Source organism: Mustela erminea, chromosome 3, assembly GCF_009829155.1.
Source record: "Mustela erminea isolate mMusErm1 chromosome 3, mMusErm1.Pri, whole genome shotgun sequence".
Lineage (NCBI taxonomy): Eukaryota > Metazoa > Chordata > Mammalia > Carnivora > Mustelidae > Mustela > Mustela erminea.
The window spans coordinates 60,953,276-60,971,126 of record NC_045616.1 but is presented as its reverse complement, the minus strand read 5'-3'; the positions used below and the strand labels follow the sequence as shown (position 1 = coordinate 60,971,126).

General features: G+C 35.7%; 1 protein-coding gene across 1 annotated transcript in view; it reads left to right on the top strand.

Moving 5' to 3' along the window:
• The window catches only part of SCAMP1 (secretory carrier membrane protein 1), a 120,493-nt gene that overhangs the window by 92,043 nt on the left and 10,599 nt on the right, over positions 1-17,851 (top strand). The window contains exons 7-8 of the mRNA XM_032334871.1: positions 3,608-3,709; positions 6,487-6,604. Of these exons, the coding sequence (XP_032190762.1) occupies positions 3,608-3,709; positions 6,487-6,604 (220 nt within the window). The remainder of the gene's footprint in view (positions 1-3,607; positions 3,710-6,486; positions 6,605-17,851) is intronic.

Genomic DNA, 17,851 nt, shown 5'->3' with positions numbered 1-17,851 from the left:
CTTCCTGACAGTTTTACAATATGACATAAAGGTGGATCTTGAAATAAGAGACTGAGAGGTAATATAGATTAGAGAACAAATAGAAGTAGAAGTGAATAATATTATAGAAGCCAAGGTCAAAGAGTGTTTAAGGAAGATCTTTAGTGTGAGGTTCCTTTAAAAAAAAAAAAATACCCACATACACAAACACACTATAAAGACAGACTTGAGAAATTTGGTTTGGAAATTCATAGACTGCCTGTGACTTTGAAGTACCTCTGGAGGAATAGGTGAGGAAAGGCTAAGTTACAGTGGGTTGAGAAGTGAATGAGAAGAGGGAAGTAGAGGAAATCAAGACTTCTTATTGGTGGGAAGGAGGGAGATGAAGTAGGCGGAAGTCTAGCACGGGAGATACGGTTAAAGGAGGGCTAGTGGAAGATGAGAACCGTGTTTATACACTGAGAAGATCTTAGTGGAAGAACTGAAGACACATGTTAAGGGAGAAGTTAAGTAACTACTTAAGGAGAGTGTTCCAGAGGAACTGGAGATGATGGACTGAAGATTTTTATGCCAGTGTTAATTTTGAAATGAGTGATACTGCCTCCTCACAGATAAACCATAAGGAAGTTTGGCAGTATATATAAATTTGGAAAGTCATTATATGGAGAAGAAAGTTGAGGTTTATTTCTATGGCTTCTGTTTTTATCTCTGGGAAAGAAAACAGTTTTGAGTCTGGAGAAAGTTGAAATGTTAAAGGGCCTTGAAAAATGTGTTTTGGGGTTGGAATGGTCACTGCAATGAAAAGAAAATGGAATAAATTTGGAGTGGTTGAAAATCTTGCCAAATAAATCAAAATGCAATAGTTTGTTAAAAGGATACCATGTTATAATCAAGTGGGTAGAGCTTTTCCAGGAATTCAATTTTTAACATCTAAAAATTAATTAGCATAATTCACCATATTATAAATTAAAAGAGAAAAACCATATGATTATCTTAATGTAGAAGAAACATTTGACAAAATACAACACTCAATCACTCATAATGAAAATACTCAGTAAACTTAGAAAAAAGAGAACTTTAGCAGCACCTGGGTGGCACAGTTGGTTAAGTGTCCAACTCTTGGTTTTGGCTGAGGTCCTGATCTCACATTGTGGGATCAAGTCCCGTGTGGGCTTTGCACTCAGCATGCAGTCTGCTTGATACTCTTTCTCCCTCTACTTCTGTCCTTCTGCCCCTCCCCCCGTGTGTGGTCTTTCTCCCTTTCTCTAAAATAAATAAATACATCTTTAAAAAAGGAGAGCACTTTCTAAACTTGATAAAGAGCATCTATGAAAAACTGTAACAGCTAACACAATACTGAATAGTGAAGACTGAGTCTTTCTACCTAAGATCAAGAGCAAGATAAGGGTGTTCATTCTCAACACTTCATTGTAATGGAAGTTCTCTCCAATATAAAGAGGCAAGAAAAAAAAAAAAAAAGAAAAAGAAAAAGAAAAGGCACCTAGCCTAAAAAGGAAAAAGTAACACTGTCTATTTGCAGGTCATTTGGCCATTTGTATAGAAAATATAAATGGAGAAATAGACCTTGTTAATAGTTGAGAAGACTTGATGTTACTGTGATATGAATTCTCTCAAAATGGATCTGTAAATGCAATGCATTTCCAATAAAAATCCCAGCAGGTTGTTTTTATAGAATCAAATAAGATGATTCTAGAAGGCATATAGAAATGTAAAAGCCTAGAATAACCAAAACAACTTTGAAAAAGGACAAAAAATTTGGAGAGCTAACATTACTTAATTTGAAGACTTAATAGAAAACCCCAGTAATTATAATAGTGTGATACTGACATATAGGTAGACAGGTAGAACAATGGGACGGAAGAGAGTATCCAGAAATAAATCCACCCATATACAGATTACTGATTTTTTAAAAAGATGCAGTGGTAATGTGCAGAATGGACAGTCTTTTAAAGAAATGATGCTGTATAAATGAGAAATAAACTTTAATCCATACTTCATACTATATTTTAAAAAATTAACTCAGAAAGGAACATTGATTTAAATGCAAAACTGAAAGTATAAAACTATTAAAAAACATGAAAAAGAATCTTTGTGTTCTCTGCTTTGTCAATGATTTCTCAGATAAATCAAGATCCATAAAAGAACAAATTCACAAATCGGAGTTCATAAAAAGGCAAAACTTTTGCTATTTAAAAGACATTTTGCAAAGAATGAAAGGATAAGCTGGAGACTGGGAGAAAAATCCTGCCAAACATATATCTGATAAAGGACTGATACATGCAAGCGCACAAAACCTAACAATAAGAGAAAAAAACAGTTAAAACATTGGGAAAAGATTTTAAAAGATTTTTAACAGTTCACCACAGATGATGGATGGCAAAAGGCAATGAAAAAGTGCTCAACGTTAGCTATTAAGATAATGTAAATTCAAATCAAATGAGATAGTAGTATATACCTACTAGAATGGTTACAACTTAAAGGACTGACCATACCAAGTGTTGGTGAGATGTGGAGGAACTGGCATACTCCTACAGTGCCACTGGGACTATAAAATAGAATAACTCCATTGGAAAAGTTTGGCAGTTTCTTAAAAAAAGTTAAATGTATACCTATCATGTGATGTAGCCATTCTACTTTTAGTTACCCAAGAGAAAAAGAAATTTATGTTCATGGTAAGACTTATACATGAATGTTAATAGCACCTTTATTTGTAATAGTAAAAAAAACTAGGGGTGCCTGGGTGGCTCAGTGGTTTAAAGCCTCTGCCTTTGGCTCAGGTCATGATCCCAGGGTCCTGGGATTGAGTCCCGCGTAGGGCTCTCCGCTCAGCAGGGAGCCTGCTTCTTCATCTCTCTCTGCCTGCCTGCCTCTCTGCCTACTTGTGATCTCTGTCTGTCAAATAAATAAATAAAATCTTAAAAAAAATAGTAAAAAAACTACAAATGACCTAACAGTCTATCTATAGGTGAATGAATTGACAGGCTGTGGTGTATCTGTACAGTAAATTACTACTCAGTGAAAAGGAATGAAACTCTTGATATGTTGCAAGAAAACGAGCAAATCTCAAAATAATTTTGCTGAGTGAAAGAAGGCAGACAGGAAAGTATATACTGTATGATCTCATTTATTTAGAATTCTAAACTATGAAAACTATAGTGACAGAAAGCAGCGGGTGGGATAAAAAGGGAGGGATTATCAAGGTGGACAAGGAGACTTAATATTTTGATTGAAATAGATGCATGAGTGTATATATATATATATGTCAAACCTTATCAAATTGTGTATTTAAATAGTTGCAGTTTATTGTATGTTAATTAAACTCAACAAAACTGTTTAATAATTTAGAAGAAAACAAAAACTTTTTTGCCAAGGTATTTGTGATATAGTTGAAATGTGAAAGGACAAAAAAATGAGTTAAAATATTATTGAGTATTTGGAAAAAGGGATCACATACATTATCTTGATAGCCTTAAATAGTTGCCAGTGGTATTTTTAAAAATACTGTTATTTCTCAGTGTTTGAATGTCTTTCTTCATGTAATATAAAGTTACTGAGAAAAATGACACTACTCTTCTCTTTTCCCCTTCCTTTTTTTTTTTTTTTAAAGGAGTGACAGTTCATTCAGATTCTTTGTATTCTTCTTCGTCTATATTTGTCAGTTTGCTGTTCATGTACTCCAAGCTGCAGGATTTCACAATTGGGGCAACTGGTAAGTCATTTACTTTAATTACTTTAGTTTTAATCTGTTTATCTAGTATCTCTACGTAATTTTGGCTTCCTAAAAATAGTTGACATAGAAAAGCCAGATCAGCAAAAGTAAACAAATGTGAAAATGGTAAAAAATGCAATTTAAAAAATGTCAAAGGCATAACCTTTGGGCAAACCATTCTGAAAATTATGTTGTCATCTTTAAAAATAGCATATTGTATCTAGTTTAAATGAAATGTGTATGTAACAGGCACTAAGAGGAAGAGTAAAAAGAATACTGAGGAACAGTCAAATAGCTGGGCCAAGGATTGTGAAAGGGAGAGAAAAGAACTTCTAGGACTTAAGAAAAAAGGTATCTATTATGTGTAAAGCACTATTTAGGTATTGTGACATATATTTCCATACACACACAAATACACACATGCACATGGACACATATCTTTGGAAAATGTGATCAGTGCAATGTTCACTCTGTGGGAGACACTCAGAAACTGAAACTAAATTATTTAGACTCAGGTTAGGAGATAATGGCAGATTGGTATCTCTCTTCATACACTTTGGAGCAAACATTCCTTGAATGAAATGGTGGGTGAAGAATACACATCTCTGAAATTAACCCTCTTCTTTTCGATTTTAATTGAGTTGCATACAGTTGAATTCTTATAAGCAAAAGCATGTATGAGGCAACTTTGCTGCAGTGTTTACAAAAATTTAAGGATGTAACTAGAGTGTAGAGGACTTAAATTTTGTGTGCTAGTTCTGAATCAGAGTGGAGAATGGCAGTCAGACTATAGGTAGCTTTGTGGATCCTCTAATGGTCATGCGTACATGCAGAGAATTTATATGGATACTTTAAATTAGTTCTAAAAAAATACATTCTCATTTCAAATAGTGTATTTAGTCTTTGGCATATGAGGGAAAGGAAATGTTTTAAATGTTTAATTAAAAAATATACTGCCTATGTTAACAGAACCAGTTTTTTTATTTTTATGAAATTGAAGTAATTTCTTTTGCTTTTTAGCTCAAATTTAGAAAAATGTGTTAAAATTGAGCATAACATTGTGTAGTGGCTTCAAAGCAAAGGAGACTGCTAGTGAGAGGGCATTTAGGATGACATGTTTTAAGATACCTAGACCACATAGGATTCAGCAGATTTTTAAAAAAATTTAAAAAATTTTGTTTATTTTGAGATAATTGCAGGTTCACATAGTTACAAGAAATAATACTGTTTACCCAGTTTTTCCTGTTGGTAACATCTTGCAAAACCGTGGTGTAATGTCAAAACCAGGATCTTGACATTCGTAGAGCAAAGATAAAGAACCTTTTCATCACCAGAGAATCTCCCATGTTGCCCTTTTATAGCACATTCACTTCCTCCTGTCCTTATTTACTTCTTAACCCAGCAGTCACTTAATCTGTTCATCATTTCTATTATTTTGTCATTTCAAGAGTGTTATAGAAATGGAATCCTAGGGTATGTAATTTTTGTCTTTTTTTGCTTGGTGTAGTTCTCCAGAGATTCATCTCGGTTGTGTGTATCAATAGTTTGTTCATTTTTATTCCTGAGTAAAACTGTAGATGTACCACAGTTTGTTTAATCATTCACCATTTGAAGGACTCTGGACTGTTTCTAATTTTAGGCTATTATAAATAAAGCCTCTGTAAACATTTGTGAACAAATTTTGTGTGAACATCCATTTTCACTTCTCTGTGATAAATACCCAAGAGTATAATTGTTGGTTCATATGGAAGTTGCGCATGTAATCCTTTTTAAGAAACTAACAAACTGTTTTTCAGAATGACCCTGCCAGGTTATATCCCCACCAACAATTTATGAGTGACTCAGTCTCCACATCCTGACCAGGACTGGTGTTACCATTTTTAAAAATTTAGCCATTCTGATAGATGTGTAGTGATAGCTCACTGAAGTTTTTAAGTTGTATTTCTCCAATGACTCATAATGTTGAACTTCTTTTCTTGTGATTATTTGCCTCTTTATATCCCCTTGATGAAACATATATTCATGTCTTTTGTCCATTTTCTTTTTTTTTTTTTTTTAAAACTAAGCAACACATTTCTTTTTTTTTTTTTTTAATTTGACAGAGAGAAATCACAAGTAGACCGAGAGGCAGCCAGAGAGAGAGAGAGGGAAGCAGGCTCTCTGCTCAGCAGAGAGCCCGATGTGGGACTCGATCCCAGGACTCTGAGATCATGACCTGAGCCGAAGGCAGCGGCTTAACCCACTGAGCCACCCAGGCGCCCTTTTGTCCATTTTCTAATGGAATTTTTTTTTTTCTAACCGTTGAGCTTTGAAAGTTCTTCATATATTCTGGATGCTAATTGTTGGTTGGGTATACAGCTTGCAAATATTTTCTTTCGTAATTAAACAGAATTTAAAAAGAACTGAAAGTAATAGTGAGCACATTTGCTTAAAAAAAAGTAAAATCTGGCGGTACACACTTAAGGCTCTGGTATTTAGTGTTGGATTTGAATTCAGACTATGCCATTTATTAGCTGTGTGACTTTGAGCAAGTTAGTGAGTATCTCTGACTCAGGTGCTCATCTGCAAAATAAAGATTGAAAACAGCATCTATCTTATGGAGTTGTGAAAATTAAGTGAGTAAATATAAATATGAATAACTTGAATATTGCCGGGCTTATAAGTGCTGAAAATGTATTGGTTACTATTTTTTTTTTTTTAAAGCAGTCATTCACTTACTTGTCTAATCACAATTTTTCTTTTTTTTTTTTTTTTTTTTTTTGGTAATTACTTCTTAGTGGTTGGATTTCATCCCTTACTGGTCTCAACCAAAGTATTCCTGTTGGAATTATGATGATAATCATAGCAGCACTTTTCACAGCATCAGCGGTCATTTCACTAGTTATGTTTAAAAAGGTAAGTGAATTTTACATCTATAAATTTTAATACTTAATCACATTCAGTTCCCATCTTCCCATTTTGCTCTTAATTCAGTGTAACCTCAAGCTGTTCTGTTGTTCTTGAGCAACTGTGCTCTCTGAGGATTGCCTTTTACAATTGTAAGTTAAGCATAAAGAAAACTTCATCACATTTTTAACTTCCTGTGAAAAGGAAATATTCATAAATCCTATTAGCTCAAGGTTTTTTTTGATAGTCAACCTCACTTAAAAATTTTTGGAGTTAAAAAATTTTTCTAATTTCTTTTTTTGAATATAAAGCATATTAGCCTGATTAATACATAAAAGTAAATTTGTGTGGAATGTGTGTTTTGTTTGTATTTAAAATTGAAAGACATGTTATTATGACTATAAGCTGATGACAGATTTGGGCTGAATTATAACATGAATTTGTTTTTAGTGACTGCCCAGTTATCTTAGCTGTATTTCTCTGTATAAGATTTCCATGGCTGTTTCCATAGCCTTAAAAAAATAAATACATAGGGTGAGAGAGAAATCAATGGTTTCATTTGTTTATATAAAGTTTTTTTTTAAAATATTTTATTTATTTATTTGACAGAGATCACAAGTAGGCAGAGAGGCAGGCACAGAGAGAGGAGGAAACAGGTGCCCTGCTGAGCAGAGAGCCCTATGTGGGGCTCGATCCCAGGCCTCTGAGATCATAACCTGAGCCGAAGGCAGAGGCTTTAACCCACTGAGCCACCCAGGCACCCCTGTTTATATACAGTTTAATTGTGTCTCAGATAGATATTTTTGATATTTTGCGTGTGTTCAAATGTAGATTCTACGTGATGCAAAAACCATGGGGATAACCTCTGTGTTTTAAGATGATAAAGACCTTTTGGTGGGTTTCACTTTAAAGAAGATAATTCCTTAGAACAGGTTTTTCTTTATTTTTTACTGTCTGGTAACTTGAGAATATGTACAAGGAATACTTAGAAGTAACTGACTGTACCTTATATTTAAGAACACTTTGCGCTCTTGAAACATTTCACTTGTGCATCTTCCTTTTATCTTCTCAAAACTCTGAAGACTACATTGTGTTCTTTCTGTCCGTATTTTGTTACTCATTTTCTCTCAAAAGCTATTACTTCTTTTCTGAACTGCACACATGTACTATAGAAACTCAGCTTCCCAAAGTTACTAAATTCTGTAGCCTTTTTACAGTTACCTTTTTCCTTCAACTCTGCAGTCTTCTACACTACAGGTGGCTCCTCTTCCTCAGTCTTTGTACCTGTGTTCCGATTCTCCTGCCTTTGAGGCTGTTCTTTCTTCTTCATTTCTTTGTCCAACTCCTGTGTACAGGTCTTCTTAAATGAAATCAGGTCTCTGCTCTTTGTGCTATATAATCTTTTTCCTTGGAGATTTTAATTTCTCCAAGTTTTAAGTTCCTTCTCTTCTCTGTCATGGGTGACCTAGAATCTTGGAGTTGGAAGACGTAATGCTTTGCATAAAAATTTACTTGCTTGGTCTGGTGAGTGTTTAGGTCAAGAAATATTTATTAAGACCACAGATTATATAATTTCATTTATACAAAGTGTCCCAAACAGGCAAGTCTCTAGAACTAGAAAGTAGATTGTTGGTTGCCTTCAGTTAGGGTTAGGGCAGAGAAGGTTGCTGATGGTTAGGAAATTTCTGTTTGTGGTGATGAAAATTTCTAAAATTAGATTTATAGATGATATATTCACAACACTATAAATAAATACTAAACCCCATTGAATTCTACACTTCAAAAGGGTAAATAGTTTATTGTGCAAATTTTATCTCAGGGAAGCTGTTTTTGAAAAAGGAACATTTGTTAAGTACCTACTATGAATTTGGTGATACTAAGTATTTTCTGATTATTCCACTTAAACTTATTTCAGCACTTTGACTGCTTTTGTCAGTGTTTTCGTTAATTTTTAAGTCACTTTCCTAGATAATTTCTTAGAATCTTTTTCATCTTTTTCTTCCCTTCCATTCCCAGCTTCAGCTAGCCCAGAATTGTTTTGTAAATCACTCACACTCCCAACTTCCTTCAGTCCATTTTGTTTGTAGTTGCTGTGTTAATATAAAAAACCCCAAACCCAGTACTCTGAAGATTTTTTTTTGAAGATTTTATTTATTTATTTGACAGAGAGAGATCACAAGTAGGCAAAGAGGCAGGCAGAGAGAAAGGGGAGGAAGCAGGTTCCCTGCGGAGCAGAGAGCCCAACGTGGGGCTCGATTCCAGGACCCTGGGATCATGACCTGAGCTGAAGGCAGAGGCTTTAACCCACTGAGCCACCCAGGCGCCCCACTCTGAAGATTTTTGAAGTGGACTGGATTGGGAATGGGATTTTGGTGGTTTTGGGAAGTAGGCTACTAGTGACCTTTTACTGCTCCTGGATCCAGACTTTCTCCTGTAGCCAAACTATTTCTAAGTTTCTTTATATATATCACCTATGTTCCTTTGTCCCTGTTTTTGTTCCTGCTGGGCCTCTTGACTCCTGGGTTGCTTCATCTTCTTTGCCAGTTGAAGACCTACGAGTGTTCTTTCAAGATATAGCTCAAATCTTCATACGTCTTTCACAGAATCTTTCTCATTACCCATGTCTATAGGACTTAAATTTTGTGTGCTAGGTCATCATCTGTTTTCTTGGGCAACATACTGTAGGCATTACTCATTGAAGCATCTGGACACAAGCCACTTTATATACCTTACATTCTGGGTACCAACTTGTTAAAATTCCTCTGGGTGAAGATGTCTTTTAGCATTGGAATTAGAAGAGCAAGAGCTTTGGAACCATACACTCAGGTTGAAATTCTGGTGCCTTGACTTAGTGCTTCGTGAGTTGAGGCAGTCTTCTGTAGCCACTCAGGTTCAGTGCCATCACCTGTCCTCTAAGCTCCATGAGAGCAGAGACCTAGTCTGTTTTCTTTGAGGTTATATTTCCTACATCTAGAACAGTGACCGACAGGAATAGGCATGTGATAAGCATTCAAAGTATTTGTTGAATGAAGGAAGGAATGGAAATAATAATCATGTCCATAGTGCTGGGGTGAGGATTGAGTGAGACAAGGAACATAGATTCCAGAGCAAAGGGCTTTCTCAATTAAAATTAACTGTTGTTTTTTTTTTTTTTTTTCTGGTCTTCTTGAGCCCTTTATCAGTTTATTGCAGGATCTGGTTGAGTGTCTACTTTTATTTAGTAGATGCTTGTGTCAATCGGTGTTGTATCAGAGAAACAGAATGAAGAGATTTATTGAAAGAAATTGGCTTATGTGGTTGTGAGAGCTTGCTTGGTCAGTCTAAAATCCATCAGACAGGCAGTCAGGCAGGGTTTGAAAATCTCAAGTAGAAGCTGAAGTCCAGTCCAAGGTGGGATCCCGTCTTCTTCAGAGAAACCTCAGTTCTGTTCTTAAAGCCTTTCAACTGATTGGATCAGGCCTACCCAGATAACTCAGAACACTCTCATTTTCTTAAAGTCATCTGATTAATAATCACGTGCACAAAATACCTTTACAGCAACATATAGGTTAGTGTTTGATCCGTAGACTATAGCCAGCCAGAGAAACGTGACCATGGCAACATCTCTTTGAACATTTCTTTAATTAGTCCATATGTATCATTGGGGGGTGCTTTATTAAACTAGAAATGTAATAAGTTCAGAGTACAGTGGAGGGTTTTGTGATATGTTGCAGATTCCATTCACTTCTTAACCATTTACGAGCATGTGTTATGTGTCAAGTACTGTATTATATATGAGCTCAAGGAACTCACATTTTGGCCTGAAAGAGAAACAAGTGGCTAGGTAGCACAGTTCATTGATTTAGTAGTTATTTATAGGGATAAGTATAGGGATCATAGAGGAGAGACACCTGAGTTTGCTGATCTTTTTAGTAGTGAGGTTTTTTTTTTTTTTTTTTTTAAAGGTTTTATTTATTTATGAGAGAGAAAGAAAGAGGCAGACAGAGAGAGAGAGAAGCAGGCTTCCTGCTGAGCAGGGAGCCTGCCACGGGGCTGGATCCCAGGGCCCTGGGATCATTGACCCAAGCTGAAGGCAGATGCCTAACTGACTGAGCCACCCAGGCGCCCCTGAGGTTTTTAAAAATACTATCTTAGCTGAGATAGCATGATGAACAAGAGTTATTTAAGTAAAGGAAGGGAGTGGATAAGTAGATACCAGGTAGCAGGAATACTGTTTTCTTATGTAGTTGCAGGAAATAATGTTGTATATTGGGGGAATTAAAAATAGCTCAGAATAGATGGGAGATAAACCTGGCACGTGAGTTGGGTGGGGAGAAATGTAGGGTGTTGCTTGTGGAGGACAGGGAAAGAGGAGCTGTGCCCATAAGTTACATTCTGTAGAGTCTTGTAAACTGGGAAAGCTTATTAAGAAGTTGGACTTTCTCTAGAGTGGTGGTGAGCCAAAGAGGAGGTTTAAAGAGGAAAGTAATTGAATTGGTCAATTTGAACTTTAGAAAGTGTGTTCTCAAATAGACTTGGCATTTGTGGGGCAGGGATGTGGTACTTGGAGAAATGAAGCCTGGGAGACAAGGTAGGAAGCTGGTGAGTAATGAAGTGGCAGTGTGAAGTCACTATAGTCAAGGGAAAATGAGCAGGTAGTGATTGATTGGACCTGGGCCTAGGATTGGAGGTTGAGGGAAAACTCAAGGATTACACAGAGCTTTTTAGATGGTGAGTCATTCAGGAAGAAGAATATAGGCATCAGGGCACCGGGCTGGGTCATTTGCTAGAGCACAAAACTCTTAGAGTTGTGAATTCAAGGTCCCATTGGGAATGGAGCCTAGATACATACATACCTATGTACATAAATATTATATATGTAAGCATATATTATATATATATCTCCAGATATGTATATGGAGAGGGAGAGAAGATACATGAGTTGGGAGCAAAGGAAAGAGCTTTAGGCTAATTTCTGGACTTGGGAAGTAATGACTTCTTGATGTAAATGAAGCCTGGAAAGTGGGTGTGGTAGTGAGGTGAGGGTAGAACACACTGCAGATCTGCTGAGGAAAGAATGTGGAGGGACTTTTAACTGGTGGGCGATGGAGGCGTGCGTGGCACAGATGATTAATACAGTCAGAGTGTGGAGACAGTGTTTATTCTCCTGCTGCTGTGTAACTGGCTGCTATGTGCAGCACTCTTAAGTCTCTTATGGTATGCTTTTCCCCCAGGTACGCAATTCTATAAGATCCAACCCATGAAAGGAAGAGTTTTAGAGCTGTGCTGATTGAATGTCAGGCATTCAAAACAAATATGACTGCTTCCTAAATAAATGTATTAGTATGGGAATTGTGCAGCATACTCTTTTTTTTGGTTGACTGTTTTTTTTTCTAACCTCGTTGTTGAAGACATTACCAATTAACTCCTTTTATATATGTTCACTGTCAGTCAGTGCAGTACAAGTCCCTGAACTTCTCTGAATCTCATATTCTAATGAAATAGAAATTTAGATGAGATGATTTTCTATATGACTTTATGAAGTACAATAAATGGGGATAATATAATAAGCTAAAATATAATTTGAGCTCAGATTTCATACTTGCAGTGGCAAGTATTTCTCTCTCTCTTTTTTTTTAAAAAGGATTTTATTTATTTATTTGAGAGAGAATGGGAGCACAAGCATGGGGAGTGGCATAGTCAGAGGAAGAAGCAGCTCCCCGCTGAGCAGGGATCCTGAAATGGGGCTCGATCCCGGACCCTAGGGTCATGACTTGAGCTGAAGGCAGACACTTAACTGACCGAGCCACCCAGGTGCCCTGATTTCTCTTACTTTTGATTGAAATTGAGATCCAGTAAAAACACCAGACAAACCGCTGAAAAAGTACTGGCTGTTTCTTCTGTGTGTATGTAGCCATAGTTGCTAGCCACTAGGGGTCAGGCTCTTCATAAACAGTTAATGCCCTCCAAAAGTTCCCAATGCACAGGATTTGACTCTAGAATTGATGCATTTTGTTAGACTATTCTGTGTCTCCAGCCTCAGCTAAACATGCTTGGTGTTTACATATTTATTTCAATTTATAATGAATACAATTTTGAGAATTCTTTTGGCATTCTGATTTGGCCTTGCATAATTGGAGTAAGAAAGCATTGAAGTCCCCAGTATGAGTGCTATGGTATCTTTGTTTCCTCCTAGTGTCATTTTATAGTTGACATTTGAAAAAATTGAAATGTAAGAATATCTGTCTCTTCACAGATAAGGGAACAGTTCACCTCTTACCTTTCACAGATTTCTTTAACTTTCATTTTGATTGTTTCTAGAAGTTACTTATTTTTTAAAAAGGTCTTCTTTCTTTAGTAACCAAATAGAATTAAGTAATAGTTTTGGACTAAGGGGTAGGTATTTTCAATGGGTCATAGCGGGGAATCCAGAAATTTCCTTCTTTTAATTGGTATATAAGAGCCAAAATAACTTAGTATGGAAGAGATAAATAGATGATACATAATTTGTATTCCTTTGGGGACTTACTTTTGAATAATTTTTCTGATGAAATTTAAGAAACTGTTCATAGACATTTGTGTTCACATTAACAAAGTAATTACTAACAGTGTTTTTTAAAGCATTTCAAAAGAATTTTAGAAAAAACTTACTTCGGGGTGCCTGAGTGGCTCAGTCGGTTAAGCATTTGCCTTCAGCTTGGGTCCCTGCTCAGCTCAAAGTCTGCTTCTCCTTTTGCCTCTTTCCCTATCCGCTCTTGTGTTCTCTCTCTCTCTCTCTCTCTCTCTGTGTCACTCTGTCCCAATAAATAAAATCTTTCAAAAACAAAAAAAGAAAAAACTTATTGTACTTAAAAAAAACAAGTTTACCAGGGTGCCTGGTGGCTCAGTCAGTTAAGTGTCTGCTTTCGGCTCAGATCATGATCCTGGAGTCCTGGGATTGAACCCCACATGGGGCTCCCTGCTCAACCGGGAGTCTGCTTCTCCTTCTCCCACTCCTCCTGCTCATGCTCTCTCTCTGTCTCTCTTACTCTCTCAAATAAATAAAATCTTAAAAACACACACACACACAAGTTTCCCTAAGTGCTTCAAAAATTTTTTTAATGGCAATCTGTCCCTTATGAAAATACTTTTTTTTTTTTTAAAGATTTTATTTATTTATTTGACAGACTGAGATCAGAAGTAGGCAGAGAGGCAAGCAGAGAGAAGGGGGGAGGCAGGCTCACTGCTGAGCAGAGATCCCGATGCGGGGCTCTATCCCAGGATCCTGGGATCATGACCTGAGCCAAAGGCAGAGGCTTCAACCCACTGAGCCACCCAGGTGCCCCCGTTATGAAAATACTTTTGTGTAAGACTATAGAATTTAGGTATTGGTCCAGAATAATGACAAGTCTCATTGATCATTAAATTGGTGTTTTAGTAAATGCTTTGTAAACATAACCTTATATTTAAGTAATAGTCTTCTTAGATTAAAAGTGATGCTTTCACTTTCCTTGAAAGCACTGCTATTGTTCACTCCCTCTTTTCTTTCTTTCTACTTTTCTTCTTTTTCATTTCTTTCTTTCTTTCTGCTTTATTTGGATCTAGGACAGAATGCTGATAATTTTACTACACTTTTTTTTATAGTCACAAATAGGTATACTTCTTTTATCTCTGTCTTTCTCTGAATCATCCAACACTATAATTTTTCCTGATTACAAATTAATTTCAGATGATTCACACTGCCTATTAAAATGCAGGTCCACGGGCGCCTGGGTGGCTCAGTGGGTTAAGCCGCTGCCTTCAGCTCGGGTCATGATCTCAGGATCCTGGGATCGAGTCCCATATCGGGCTCTCTGCTCGGCACGGAGCCTGCTTCCTCCTCTCTCTCTCTGCCTGCCTCTCTGCCTACTTGTGATCTCTCTCTCTCTCTGTCAAATAAATAAATAAAATCTTTAAAAAAAAAAAATGCAGGTCCACATACTAGTTATCTTCATCTAAGGGATACACAGTAGATACAGTGATACCTTTGAATCCCTAGAAAATTGGCACTCTGAGTAAGTTGTTTATATACTGTCCTCAAGTGGTATCCTTAGTATATTCACTTTTTTCTGGTTGCCCCCTATTTTTATTTTGTTATTCTTTTCTATAAGTACTTAATAGATCCTGAATCAAGATTGATATGTCTAAATGATTGAAAACCATCTTTACTTAGGTATGTTCAAATTTGTTGGCTCTGCTAATATTTATAATGCTATATACATATGATATTTAATCTAAGTAATCTTTATATGTTAATTTTTAACAAATCATGTCCAGTGATCATTCATATATTATGTAATTTGCCCATTTAAAACATACAATTCATGGTTTTTGATATTAGTTTTTCAAAATGTAGCTATATTTATATATATATATATAAATAATATAAATTTGCCATTTTAATCATTTTTAAATGTTCAATTCAGTGGCATTAATTAAATTCATATTTCTGTATGTATAAATAATTGTAACCATTATTTAAGACTTTTTTTTATCATGCCAAGCAGTGCTCTGCAGTCATACAACAATTGCTCTCCATTTCCCCCTATAGCCAGCCCGTGGTAAGCTCTCATCTTCTTTCTGCCCCAATGAATCTGACTAGTCTAGATATTTCATATAAGTGGAATTGTTCACTATTTTACTTTTGTATATGGATTATTTCACTTACATGAAGTTTTCAGGATTTGTCATGTTGTATGTATCAGTATTTCCTTCCCTTTTCATAGCTGAATAATATTCCATGACATGTATATACTGTATTGCTTTTATTAATCTGTGGATGGGCACTTGGGTTGTTCCCACCTTTTGGCTATTGTAAGTAATGCTGCTCTGAATATTGGTGCATGGGAACCCATGTTAATCTCTTTGCTTCAAATTCTTTTGGGTTATACTTAAGAGGAATTACTTGGTGGTCAAATGGTAATTCAGCAATTAGTTTTTTGAGTAACTACCAAACTATTCTCTGCAGTGGCTGTAAATTCCTGTAAGCATTGTGTACTTACTAATTTCTCCACATCCTTGCCAGTATTTGTAATTTTCCATTTTTTCTGATAATAGCCATCTGAGTAGGTGTGAAGTATAGTATGATCACTTTTAATTTTTCAAAAAAATTTTTTTTTTCCAAAACTGAAATCACTTCAGTATGGTACAAATGATTACATATAGATTCAGGGTTTCCACAAATAGATTTATGCTGTCTTCTAAACTTATTTATTACAGAGATAGGTATTCATATTTTGTATCATCTGTATAAAATCATGTGTATGTATTAATATAAATTTAAATCCTAAAAAAGGCAGAGCACTCAACATTGAGACTTAAAATCAATGAAATGAAATATAAATAAGGAGTTAAAAATAAATAAGCATAATAATATTTTTGTTGAGGACATTAAAATTTTTTCTGTTCTAAATACTTTTTATTTTTCTATTAACTGAATTATAGTTGACATACAATATTATATTAGTTTCGGGTATACAACATAGTGAGTTGACATTTATAAACCTTATGGGGGCTCCTGGGTGGCTCAAGTGGTTAAGTGTTGGACTCATGAGTTCAGCTTAGGTCGTGATCTCAGGGTTATGAGATTGAGCCCCACTTTGGCCTCTGAGCTGCATGTAATGCCTGCTTAAGATTCTCTCCCTCTCTTTCTGCCCCACCCCCTGCTCACATGCACATACATGTTCTCTCTCTCTTGAAAAAAAATAAAAATAAACATGATGAAATACTTTCCATGATAAGTAGTTACCATCTGTTACCATAAAAGGTTATACAATATTATTGACTATTTCCTATGCTGTCCTTTATATCCCTATGATTTCTTTATTTTGTAATTGGAAGTTAGTACCTCTTCATCCCTTTCGCCTATTTTTCCCATCCCTTCACTTCTGTACCACCCCTCCCACTCCCCACCCCCCACCCCCAGCAACCATCATTTTGTACTCTGTATTTGAGTCTCTTTTGGGTTTTTTGTTGTCTTCTCATTTGTTTTGTTTTGTTTTTTTAGATTCTGCATGTAAGTGAAATCATATGGTATTTGTCTTTCTGAGTTCTTTCACTTAGTGTAATACCTTCTAGGTCCACCCATGTTGTTGAAAGTGACAAGATCTCATTCTTTTGGCTTAGTAATATTGCATTGTATATATATACCACGTCTTTATCCATTCATTTGTCAGCAGATACTTAGATTTCTTCTATATCTTGGCTCTTGTAAATAATACAACAGCAATGACAGGCATTCATAAATCTTTCCCAATAAGTGTTTTTGTTTTCCTTGGGTAAATAACCAGAAGTGGAATGACTTAGTGTTTTGAGGAATCTCTATACTGTTTTCCAAAAGTTGCTGTACCAATTTACATGCCCACCAGTAGTTCAGCAAGGTTCCCTTTCCCCCACATTTTTGTCAACACTTGTTATTTCTCGTCTTTTCGAGGATAGCCTTTGTGACTGGTGTGAGGTGATATCTCATTGTGGTTTTGATTTGTATTTGGTGATTAGTGTTATTGAGCATCTTTTCATATAGCTGTTGGCTATTTGTTGTCTTTGGGAAAATGTCTATTCAGGTTCTTCTGCCCATTTTTTTTAATTGATTTTTTTTTTTTGAGTTGTATTGATTCTTTGTATATTTTGGATATTAGCCTCTTATCATTTGTTTTATTTGCACATATCTTCTCCCATTCAGTAAATACTGCCTTTTCATTTTGTTGGTTTCCTTCACTGAGAAAAAGCTTTTTAGTTTGATGTAGTCCCATTTGTTTATTTTTGTTTTTATTACACTTTCCCAAGGAGACATATCCAAGAAAATATTACTAAGATTAATGTCCAAGAGTTTACCTGTGTTTTCCTTTAGGACTTTTATGGTTTCAAGTCTTATATTATGTGTTTAATCCATTTTGAATTTATTTTTATATATGGTGAAAGAAAGTGGTCCGCTTTCATTCTTTTGCATGTGACTGTCCAGTTTTACCAACACCATTTATTGAAGAGACTGTCTTTTCTGCACTATATATTCTTGCCTTCTCTGTCACAGATTAAGTAACCATATAAAAATGGGCTTATTTCTGGGCTCTGTATGATGTTCCATTATTCTATGTGTCTCTTTTTGCACCAGTACTGTACTGTTTTGATTACCATAGCTTTGTAGTAGAGCTTGGATCTGGAATTGTGATACTTACAGTATCACAAGTTTCTTTCTTTCTCAAGTTTGCTTTGGCTATTTGGGTTCTTTTGTGGTTCTGTATAAATGTTAGGATTATTTTG